The following is a 12,199-nucleotide window of genomic DNA, read 5'->3' as shown; positions in this document are numbered from 1 at the left end:
AATTTGTGATTTAAAAAAAAAAAAAAAAAAAAGAAGTAATAATTTAAAGAGAAAATTGCTTTTTTTAAATATATAAATAGATAAATATGTAAAACATTAGTGACTTAATGAATTCAGGCTGATGATAAGAACACAGTCAGGAAAAGAAAACATACTCCTTTCTCCATTCAGCTTTGAATATTTGGTAGTAAAATTTGAAGAACTGAAAGTGTAATTATTTGGTCTCCATGCTGTCGTGTGGTCAGCAATATTTTTGAGGTTTTCAAAAGAGTATGAGAAGTTCTCCAAAAACAGAAGTAACCAATTATTGGATTATTTTTATTTATTTTTTTTGTCTTTCTTTCTGGACTTGTTGACTCGCCACACCCAGGCCCAACCGCGAGGCCGCAGGCCATCAGCTGGCGGGGGCAGCTGGTTTGTCGGCAGCAGCCGTCGGGCTCACGTCTCGGACAGACGCACACTTCTGGCTAATAATAAACACAGACGCTCTCATGCTGCAGTGTGTGTTTGTCAACCGGCCACCATTTCCTGTTGCAGAGCAGCAATTTCATCTCGCTCAACCTCAGAGGTCAAAGTTATGGGCTCAGATAGAACAGCGAGGCGTCTTAAGATTTTACTTTCAACGTGAGGAAAAATCTTAAAGATGAGCTGGAGGTGAACAAGTTTTTCTCCTGTGGATGGTGACAATTTGTGCTTTAATAACAGTTTGTGGTTACAGACCGGGAAGTGAATTGGACATGACTCATGCCCTTCCTCTTTGCTCTCCTTTGTTTCTGACGTGGGCGTGGCCTGTCGTCCCTCTAATTTTATTTCCTCTCACTAATTTGATTGCTGCATGGGCCTCTGCTGCCAGACGCACACAGACACACAACAGTCTTCAAATGATCACTGACACTCAGAAAAATACACAACAGTCTTTTAATGGAAGGGATGAGTCTTACTAATTTCCAAAACAGCAACAAAAATAACTAATCAACAAAACAAACAAACATACAAATAATAGCATATTGAATGAATTACATTTTTAAAAATACATAAAATATGTCGGTTATTTTATTATTATGATAATATCATATTATCATAATGCTCAGCTGATTATTCAAGTCGTCGTTCCCCATTTGTCAAGTTCCATCTCATTCTTTTCCTCCAAATGTCACAGCTTCTCTGTATAGTCTGATTCAAACTAAATCTTTTCATCACTCAGATGTGTCCTCGTCTGTGGCCAGAATCAGCTGGCTGACTGATAGGAGATCTGACTCTGTTAGGATGACGCAGCATCTGATGAGCGGGTCCTTAAAACATCCAGGTCACGACCTTTTCTAATATCGAGGGATCAAGAGTCTTTCTGAAACCGGCCTGCAGCTGTTGTCGACAGATTGCACCGAGCGGTGAAACGCTGCTCTATTTTCATTCAGGCTGCTGTAATGCAGTCACATGCCACATGCCTTCAGGGGCGGGTCGGGTCCATCACCTGTCGGATGGCAGGAGAACCATGACAGAAAAGTTGTTCTCTCAGCATGACAAAGTGTTTCCAAGCTTTGAGCGTCTCACGTGTCTGACACGGTGACATCATCACGTGAGAGACATTTCTGTTTTGATTGATGAAATTTTTTTTTTCTAACGTAACCAAAGCTGATCTGATCATATACTAATACATTTATTACCTCGCTCTGTTCTTTTGCAGCTCTTCTGTGTGTTCCCGCCTTTTCTGACGCAATGAAGATCTGAAACAGGAGAACCGAGTGGATCCTTCTTCTTCTGCTCGGCTCATCAATCGTTCGCACTGATGACATCACGAGGAAATCAATGAAGACGGAACGACAGATGGCTTCTGGAGAAAGAGCTTAAAAGGTGTCTCCTAATGGACCCTTAGAAGCATTAAATTATTAAACAGTAGTTAATAATTAGCCTTCAGTGAAGTTCATAAATTTAGTTCCTTCCTGTGAAACAGATAATCTTGGGACATGAAGTCGCAGCAGTGATGGAGAATTAAACGTAAGAAAAACCCAAGATGAGCTTGAGAGATTTCTGGTTTTAATTTGCGTTCCCTCGCTGTGTCATCCAGAACAACACCTCGCTCCGTCAGCAGCTCCGCCAGCTTTGGTGGTAACCAGGGAGCTTGTTAGTGAAAACTTGGCTGGTTCAAACACGTGTTGTTGACGGCAGCTTTGACCTTCGGTTACGGGCTTCTCCCGCCTCGTGTTGCCAAAAAATAAAACGATTCATGCCGCCATTAAAAGATACTTCAACCAACCTTCAGCATGATTTTGTGACAGCGGCCAAATTGACTTTTAACTAACAGGCTGTTGTTTTTCTTTATAGAGCCATATTCATTCAAGCCAAACTCCTTTTATCATTGTCTGAACTAAAACATTTGTTTGTTTGGTTTTTTTTTTGTACTTCAGCTCATTCATGAGAATGAAAGAACTGATTCAATCAGCTGGAGATTGTTGTTTGAAAAGTAAAGGGAATCAAATTTTCTCATTTATTCAGACTGTGGATGTCCTATTATATCCACCAGGTTACAGAATTCTTTCAAATCTGTCTTCCGTACATTCAATTGAAGTGTTTTTATGATTTATCTGCCTTTATTTGTAAATGAATCTTGGCTGTTTTCGGTGGGACGTCTCTGTTGGGGAGCAGCAGCATGCCGGGCAGCTGCTGTAATTCCATTCCTGCGCGCTGAATGAGGCCGTCTGTGGTTTTCTCTCCTCATTCAGTCCCTCGTTGGGGAGATTTGAGCAATGAGGAGGCAAGCGGCTGCTGAAATAGCTGCCATTGTTTGGTTAACAGACTAATGAATGATGTGGGGGGGGGCCGAGGTCACACATTGTTCCCCTGACCGTCTCCTGGGACGGCTGTTTGCTCCGTGCTGCTTTGTTTGCTCCTCTGCTTTTCAGGTCGGTGATTCTGGGACGTTGCCAAGTCTGGACTCACAATAGCGCACACACAGCTACACAACCTCCCTCACAGTAAGCCCCAGAGGAAACAGGAATGAAGCTGGATGTTGCTGGAGGGCAACAATTAGCTGTTTTCTCGGCCTCGTCTTAAATATGCAATCTGCTATATTTTTTAAAGGCCTGTTTCTGCAGTTAGTTCCTCCTTTAAGTCGCACACTCTCATCTGGTTCACGAAGAAATGCCTCCTCTTGGTTTTTGTGAACAAAAGGAGAGCATGATTGTACATTTACGCTGCTAACACTGTGTCAGAGGGCTACAATTTGAAATGGACAAAAAGAAAACAGTTTCTTTTAGGAATGATTCAATTTAAATTGGAATAAATCAGTAATTTTTATTTGAAGCCTAATATTCTCAATAAATTCTAGTTTGTGTTTCTACTTACAGAAACTGATGGTGTTGGATGTCCAGCTGACCAAACGTCCTCCTATAGCAGGTAAATCATTTCAGACATTTGATGATTAATTCTAAAATTTCACCAGAAGAGCAAACTGTGGAAACAAAACATTTCCGGCTGAGCAAACTTAGCTGTGTTTGGTATCAGTGTAGATGTTAAATATTTGTTCACACCTGCTTCGGTAATATCAGTAAGAAGGAGACTCAGAGCGTCATGTCATCTACAGTTTATTTTGGACTGTAATTGTACCGCAGCAAAAAACTTTATTGGAAGGAGAAAATTAAGTGAAACCACTTCAAGTCAAATTGGACTCATTTAAATTGATTAACTTGTAACATAAACCATCCAAACGTTCAGTCGTTCATTCTGTCACTTTTAAAACATGCAAAGGAGGAATAAGACAGCAGCAGAAAGACGTGCTGCTCATTCCGAACACTCCACAAATAATTCAGCCCTCCTCGTCGCATTGATTTCCATCAGTCAGTAAAATCAGATTAAAGCAGAGATCAATAAAACGCTTTGACTTTCAAATGACATTCTTTGTTCTGTCTTCATGCACTTCGTCTTCACGTGCACGCTGAAACACTGAAAATGATGAAGAGGGAGAAAGGAAAAGGTTCGCTCTACGTGTGAATTTAAGGAAACGAGACTCAGCGTGTTCAAAGATAAGAGTTGGCACGTTGGTGGTTAGCGGCGTTGAGGTGCGCACCAAGGCACGACTTTGGTTTTCGTAGAACTCGTTGTGTAAAACGGACACTAATCAGGCCTAAAACTAATTTAGCTACAGCTTCTGGCTGCTCTTTATACCGCCTCCTCCCCGGACGACCAGGACTCGCCCTCAGCTTCGGACTCCTCGGAGTGGACCTGCTTCCCCTCCAGGTGCGTCGGTCCCTGCGCCTCTTTAGCTATGCCCCCCCCGGAGTTCCCGTTAACCACATTCGGCTTGTTTGAATCCCCCCAAAGCAGGTTGTCACTGAACCCGAGATCCTGATCGGCTTGTTCGGCTGCTTCGTCTGGTTCAAAGGTGGCGCCGGTCTCTAGGGAGGACACCCAGAAGTCCTTCTTTTTACCAGAGAGGATGACGTCTTCGTCGCTGTTGTTCGATAGCTCTGTTGAGTCCTTCACAGTGAAGATATCTTTTTCCTCGGGCACGCTGTCGGGGGAACTCTGTAGGGCCTCCTCTTTACACATTAGGACGCCCTCATCGTCATCATGGAGGTAAGTTTCAGACGATTCGGGCGCATCGTCGCATCCTTCGCGGTGTTCATGCTCCTCTTTGATCTCATGGGCCTCAGTCGGGTTCTGAAGGATTTCAGATTCGGCTGTTTGTGGAGCATCAGGAAGCAGCTGAGGATCTACAACACTCTGGACTGGATCTTCTTGAGATTCGGACTCCTCCCCAGATACGACATCTTGAGTCTCAGTCCGGGCGGCAGCATCCTTCAGGTTTTCCTCCATATCTGGCCCACTGATGAAGTCGGCGAAACCGGAACAATCCTCTGTCACATCAGCATGTGTCACCATGGAGACGGTGTGTTCATCCACCTCCTCTCTTTTCTCTTGAAAAGCTCCTTGATCGTCCCGTTGGACCTCCTCTGCTTGAGCCATCACCACTGATGAATAACTGAAACTGTCCTCGCAGGGCTGATCGATAACTGCGGAGGAAGCTCCGAGCGTGCTGCTGAGTGCAGACTCTGCACAGAGAGATGCATCATCTGTTTTCATCTGTGCGTCCTCTTCCTGCACGCTTGTTTTCAGGTCCTGCTGGAGCAGCAGATGTTCCGTCTGCTCGCTCTCTCTGACGTGCTGCTGTGCAAAGTGAGCGCTGTAGCTGTCGGTGGACAGGTTTTCTAATTCCTGCTCCACGAGTCTGTCTATGTCCAGCTCCTCTTCATAGTCCTCGGCTCTGGGCGTCGTGGGTTTGGTCAGATCTTCTGTTTCTTCATCTGAATGTCCCTCAGCAACTTTCTGTATAACTTCTTCCATACTTGCTCGATCTTTCGCCGACTCACCGACATCGCGGTCCTCCACATGAGTGTATCCGAGGTCATATTCCTCATCCAAAGCTTCCCCTTCGACCTCTTCACACAGATCCTCCATCGTTCCAAATTTCTTGGACTTGCCTTCGGTCCACGTTTGGCTTCCCAGCTCTCCGGCCTTCTTCTCCTGATCGCCTTCGCTGGACTCGCTCTCGTCCATGTGCGACACATGAGTGTTGGCGTCAGTCTCGTCGCTTTTGTATCGAATCAGTGGACGAGTGTCGGCGAGAGTGTTGTCCTGAGCGTAGCTGTCGCTCTCCATCTCCGTCCTCCAGGACACACAGACATTTTGAGAGTCCTCTTCATTGTCGTCTTCCTCCGCGTCAGGAGGCGACACGTCCTCTCGGTACAATGCAGCACGCTGTCCTTTGTCGTCCACTTGCGTGTCCATCGGGTTTACGTGTTGGACGTCTGTGACAAAGCTCTGGCTGATTTCCGACTTTTCGTGCTCAGGTTCTCTTGCTGATATGTCCTCCTCTGGTTCAGCATGTTGTCTTTTTGCATCCTCCTCTTTGACGCCATCGTCCGTCTTCAGATCAACTTTCCTTTCAATAACACTGTCCCAAGTGTCCATCTCCTCTCCATCAGGGTACAACTTATCGTCAACATCTGCCTCGTTTGTTTGTGGTGTAGAAGAGTTGAATTCTTGTGTTTTTGAGCTGTTTGGAGCTGAATCTGTGAACTGGTTAAACACACTCTCTGCAGGCTCACATTCAGACATCGGACTGCTCGTCCTGGACTCGAAGGTCGGTTCGAGTACCGCCTCGGTTTCAGAATCGGAGGCCTCCTCCTGCAGACGTTGTGCTGTTTTGTCTATACACTCTTGGCTGCCCCATGCATCGGTTGGAGCACTTGGCCGCTGTGTGTCTTCGTTTTCAGTTGAACCCGCAACAGGCATTTGAATTTCAGCTGCGTCTGAGAGATTGTAGGGCTTCTCAGACATTTCGTCATGAGATGTCCCCAGGTTGGGTGAAGTAAACTGAGAGGTTTCATCATCTGAGGGATGCTCGCTGTTGAGGAACGACTCCAGCTGATGACAAACCACCGACTCCACAGCTCCAGTTTCATCACAGACGCTGTTCTGACCCTCTTCGCCGTTTTTGGTCTCTGATGTTTCTGCAGAAACGGCCTCCGGCTCACTGGGGGGGGACAGAGGCTCGGCGTAGGTCACCTTCTCGAGAACCTCCTGTGGACGGAAGTTTTCAGCCCCGTTTTGTTGTATTTTGGGGTAGGGGGTTTCTGGTGTTGCAGACTTTGTTGGGTCTGCCTCTGCAGGTTTCGGGGAAATTATTGGCGTTTCGATGAAGTTGACTGGTGTTCGATTACTGAGAGGTGTTGCGTGCATTGCTGTGGCTTTTGTTCCTGTGATGGCAGACTTAGATAAAGGGGAAACAGTGTTGCGGTTAACCGCATGAGAAAAGAATGCTGCATCTACAGAGGGAAAAAAAACACACACACAACAAAGCTCGTGAATACACAATGAACAAAATGGCACTGATCAGCTGTCAGAAATCATCTTTGATATGTCTGCTTCACATAATCCACATAATCTGTATGTGACAGAGATACTGTGAAAAAACTGCCCCCCCCCCCCCCCAACTCATTATTAAAACACATTTTCTCAAAGGAGTTTGGACACTAATGGGGAGGTATTGATTGTCATTTCCTCTCTCTGTTGTCTAAGTTACTGGAAAGTGAAGCCATATGGCTCAGTAACCTTAGGGGACTCTCTTAGGGGGTTTACATTACGGGACCCAAAGTGCCGAGCTCAGCCTCCTTAGCCAACCACCCCCCCCCCCCTCCCCCGACCACCTCAGTTAAGCTAATGGGATGGAAAATTCTGTCAAACATCCCCCCTGTCCTCCACTCTGAGGGGCTTTCATTTAGGCTAAGTGAAATTACACCTTTACAAATTGCGACGCCGAAGGAGAAGCTGTAATGCAACACAGTGGAGTCACAGATTTATGGATGTTGTTTAGATATTTAATTACCTGTGATGGAAACGTTCCTCAGCCGACTGGACGAGGAGCCGTCTCCCCTGAAGCTTTCACTGTCCAGCAAAGCTCTGCAGAGACAAACATCCCAAAGAGGCCGTGAATATTGTGCTTTTTCGGGACTGAAGGACGACGGCGGAGACACACTGAGGTCTTCTTGTTATGCTAATGAAGGAAAAGTCTCACCATTGAGACGCCATCTGCAACGCACAAGCCTCTGCCATCAATCCCTCACACACACATAATGACAGCAGATATTATGAGCAGCCCATGCAGCACTAACAGCTTTGTTCCCGTGGATCACCATCACCAACATGTGGATCACCACACGCTCCTGTACCCATTTTAATTAAGATATCTAATGTCCAAATGTACATCTTTTGTACAGAGCCAGTTTCGTCCTCAGTGCATGACATTGAAATTTGTCCTCCAGCTGCCCCCCCCACCACCACCACCACCACTCCCGCTCCCCTCTGCTGTTATTCTACACTCCCAGAGCTCATAAATCGGTGGCTCTTCACTGAAGGGTGAGGGTCAATATTTTGAGGAGGGGACAAAGAGGAGACGCCACCATAATGGATAAGTTACTCCGTCTGAAGACAGCCGAGGCCGGCGTTTCAAAGAGACGACCTTTATTCCAGACGGCTGCGCCCGCTCCGGACAGATTTTTATTTGCCAGCTTCTCGCCCTGATGGAGACGTCACCAAGCAGCAGCGCTTCAATAGGTTAAACTAATCACCTAAATCAGAGCTGACGGAGTTTCAGTCAACAGTTTGGGAAACAAACCAGATCTTATCCTGAAAATCAGATTCTAATCTAACCTAATATTTTGGCGGGACGCCACAGACGTGACTCACACGTCCATGACTTAAATGTTGGAATATGATAATTACAAATTCTCATTGACTGCACTTTTATTTCTAATCAAGATGTTACCAATGTTCCCAAATAACGGAGCCTAAAATAAGAAAATCCTCATTTTTGGAATTAAATTATTAATTTAATTTAAAACGTGATAGTTGCTGAATTTCTCACTGATGGCGAGACACCAACCAACTTGTTTTAGTTTCACATTTTGGCTGTGCACACAATAATCACCAAATTCCCAGAATAGGAGTGACTCTTCTCATGGATCTTGACCAGCTGATCAGGTTGTTTAGATCCATATTATACACATAGAATTTTAAAATGAAAAGAAATATTTCACATTTTCTGTGAAGTCCACCTTAATTGTGGCATCCAGTTTTCTGAGCTCATCGTCCTTTGTGAGGTTTCACAGCTTCTGCACCTTCTTTCCATTTAAAATGACAATAATGTCTGTTTTTCAGGCATTGACCGTAACATCTTTGAAGGAAACACTAGAAGAGCAGAAAACTGCTGTCATGTTATGTCTGAGTAAATCAAACCTGTCAGCGTCCCCTGGGAAGTGTGATCAGCTAATGGCTCTGCTTCAGCTGGTTGCTGTCTGATGAGGAATAACATCCACTGATCAGCAGACAAAAGATGAATAATCAGTATTTTAAGATGAGGAATCGATACTCTGTGATGATTTATTTCATCTCAGCAGAGTTTTCACACCTTGGCTATCGTGGCTAAAATATCACAGCCCTCATTCTGCTGCAGCACATTTGCTCAAAGATTTTCAGCTTAGACACCTTTTAAAATGCTGATTTTTTTACTCTCAAGGCCTTCCTGAAAAGTATTTACTCCTCAAATGGCCTCTGGCGGAGGCCCTTGGGGGCCAAAGCATTGCTTTGATCAATGAACTGTGACGCTGAGCCACACTGAGACTGTGGGGAATTTTCATCTTTATCGGAGATAGATTTATGTTTGTGGGCGTATTGGAACAAATTCACTCTGGTTGTGTCAGCGGTTGAGCTGTGGAGGGGAGCGGGAGGTTTTTCTAACTGTTTTTCTAACTAACACTAAAAGTGATGTCTACCTGTACGTTGCCACCTCCAGACCCAGAGACATCTTGAGCTGCAGCAGGCCGCGGTTCTCCAGGAGCAGCCCATCGATCTGCTGGCCCACCTCCTCTCTCTCTGCCTCCAGGTCCTCCATGTGTGCCTGCCAAAACAGGAAGTCAAACAGGAAGAGGAAGCACGAAAGCCTATGTTTATCATGGGGATTGTTCAAATGTCGGTAAAAGGAAACCGTCTTTGCTGGAGCTAAAATCGCAGGGACGCTGTTAGAATTCATGTGCAGCATGTTACACACACTATTTGACTTGAAAAGTATTTCATTTAAATGTGCTAGTTCTCCAGGACCACACAGTGAGAATGAAACTTTAAGTGCCCGATCTGGCTGCTTCACCCCGACGACCTCAGTTTGACCCAGAACTAATCCCAACAAAACCCAATATATTGTCTGTCTATGTGTGTCCAGTCCGTTTTAGACCAACATCACTACATTAGCATACCGAGGGAGGGCAATGCCCCTGGGGGGATGACTCACCCAGTAAAAAAAAAAAAAAAAGCCTTCAGTGGGGCATTTAGAATCTTACAAAACGCACTGAAAATTGTCCAGGAAATTAAAATAGCTCAAGTGTCCATTGTCTCTGGGACAAAAGGGATCTGCTGGTGACTGCGTGTGTGCATTTTTAAAAGACTTAAAGACCAGTTAGATGTGGCTGATTTGTAAGACTTCCATTTTAAACTGGATGCCCGAAGTCTCACAGATGATTTTCTAGTGTTCACACTCTGCTGTGGTATGTGAGTTTGTGTGAATCTTCGACACACGTGGCAAACAACACTTCTTAGAATATAAACTTAGTGGTTAACAGCAACTAACCTGAAACAATGTTCTCAAGAGTTTGTTCGTGAAAACTTTTTTTTTCCCACAGCTAAAAGCAAAAAATAAATAACTGCGATATCGACATAAAGGTAATCTGTTCTGAGTGTTGGTTTACTCGATATGTTTGGGCTACATTTAGGTTTGGATTAAAAGTGATGAGTTTAATGGAGAATGCTTCAGAAGAAGCTTTACAGGGATCTGTAGCCCCGCTCTGCACTGACCTGGAGTTCCTGGATCTCCAGTCTGTGCTGGTCTCTCTGTTGGGCTGTTGCCTTCTCCAGGTGCAGCCTGACGTCCTGAGCTGAGGCGATTTCCTTCTCCAGGGCGCGGAGCCTCAGCTGGCTCTCGCCCTTTTCCTGGCTCACCTGGGTCAACCGGCTCTTGGCCTGGTGAAGGGACTCCTCTATCTGAGACAGCTGGCCCTGATAGGCCTCTGCTGCCTCCTGCCATGCCCTGGTGGCCCTCTGGGAGTACTCCTGTCCCAGCTGCAGCAGGTTTGGAGCCTGGTTGGCCCTTTGAGGCCATGTGGACTGCGCTGTGGCTCTGGAATGGGTCACTGCGGCCTCCATGCTGGCCACATCCTCCTGATGGGTTTGGATTAGGTGTCTCATCTCGTGCTCCAGCTGCCCGACCTTTTCTCTCAGCCAGATCTGTGCCCTCTCTTCCTCCTTCAGCTCCCTCCTGCTCTGCTCCAGCATCGTCTTGGCCTTCAAGTGGGCTTGAGCCTCCTTCTGTCTCTGCTGGTCCAAAGTTTGGACCTCCTCGGCCAGCCTGCCGACCTCCAGCTCTGTGTAAACCCTGTCTCTCCAGGCTGCGTCCAACTCCAGTCTCGTTTGCCGCAACTCTTCCTCCAAGCCCTTCCTGCGAGTTTTGGCTCCATGGCTGCCGTGTCTCAGCGCTGTGATCTCCCTCGCAAGCAGCATATTTTCCTCCTCCAGGAGTTTGACGCGATTCAGATAGGTCTCCAGGCGTCGGTTCAAGCTCAGCATCTGTTGCTTCTCCTCACCCAGGTGGCTGCTGTGGAAGGTTTTATGGACACCGTGGAGCTCCATGTCAGAGAGATCTGGCAAACCAAGGCCTCGCTCAGATTGATTATGATTTGGCAGCCGAGCGCGTCTTTGAGTCTGTGTGTGGCGTTTTCGTGAGAGTGAGGCTCCTCTGAGGATTTGGTTCTGTGACTGCCAGCAATAGGTTTCCCTTTCATACTGGAGTTAATGAAGGGGCCGGGCACATGGTCAAGAGGGGAGGAGGGACGAGGAGGGAGGAGACTGAGGGCCCGAGAGGGAGGAGAAGGGAGGTGGTGGGATGAAGGGGGGTGATGGTAAAGGGAAAGATGAGCTGCGATGAGATGGGGTGGAGTAGAAAGGGTTGAAAGAGATGGGAAAGGGCAGACAGAGGGAGTGAGTTCCACCGTTAACTCTTTGATGACTGGCACTTATTTATCAGCAGCAAAACGTCTGTTGGTCAAAAGGAGGACTCAATAATGAGAAAATACAGTCAGTCAGTTTTAGCAAAAATATGCAGGAAGCAGTTTGAAATGCAGCAAAACATCAGAAGATTAGAGCACATCGTAATGGAAATCACCTTAGAAATGAACAGGGAGCATCTTTTCTCTCTCCCTCACAGAAAATCTCTCATTAGATGTTGTCGTTAGATGTTGCAGAAAGATGTTTAGTACATTTACATATAAATTTAGTGGAACTGCACAAATGTCGTGTCCTTTGTGTTTACATGTTCTTTGCTTTGCACTTAGAATAAATGATGCAACACAACATCCACCAATTTCCACTTATTGACAACCTGAAGGATAATTCTACCATCAGTCATAATTTAAAGCCTTCCACTGTGAGCGTGGGTGGACGATGATAACAGGGATACGTCCTCGTCTCCACCAAGTGGACGTCCCACAACACTGCATTGTCCAGAATCATGGATTTCAAATCATCCTGCTTCTGAACATCCACACAGCAGAAGAGACGCATAATGAGCCACACAAAGAGCTTTCAAATAACCAAAATG

General features: G+C 45.9%; 1 protein-coding gene and 1 long non-coding RNA gene across 2 annotated transcripts; one reads left to right on the top strand and one right to left on the bottom strand.

Moving 5' to 3' along the window:
- The first annotated feature begins 1,750 nt into the window (after positions 1-1,750).
- LOC115045031 (uncharacterized) lies at positions 1,751-9,883 on the top strand. Its single transcript, XR_003840854.1, has 3 exons — positions 1,751-1,851; positions 3,345-3,393; positions 9,350-9,883. It is a non-coding gene; the product is annotated as an uncharacterized LOC115045031 (long non-coding RNA).
- On the bottom strand, positions 3,569-11,365 carry nes (nestin). Its single transcript, XM_029504490.1, has 4 exons — positions 10,402-11,365; positions 9,330-9,454; positions 7,385-7,458; positions 3,569-6,824 (listed from the first exon to the last, which is right to left on the bottom strand). The coding sequence occupies exons 1-4, from the start codon at positions 11,230-11,232 to the stop codon at positions 4,156-4,158; spliced, it is 3,699 nt and encodes a 1,232-aa protein (XP_029360350.1). The 5' UTR covers positions 11,233-11,365; the 3' UTR covers positions 3,569-4,155.
- Positions 11,366-12,199: the final 834 nt, after the last annotated feature.

Source organism: Echeneis naucrates, chromosome 6, assembly GCF_900963305.1.
Source record: "Echeneis naucrates chromosome 6, fEcheNa1.1, whole genome shotgun sequence".
NCBI classification, from domain to species: domain Eukaryota; kingdom Metazoa; phylum Chordata; class Actinopteri; order Carangiformes; family Echeneidae; genus Echeneis; species Echeneis naucrates.
The sequence above is the reverse complement of the archived record's forward strand: the minus strand, read 5'-3'. Positions and strand labels throughout refer to the sequence as shown.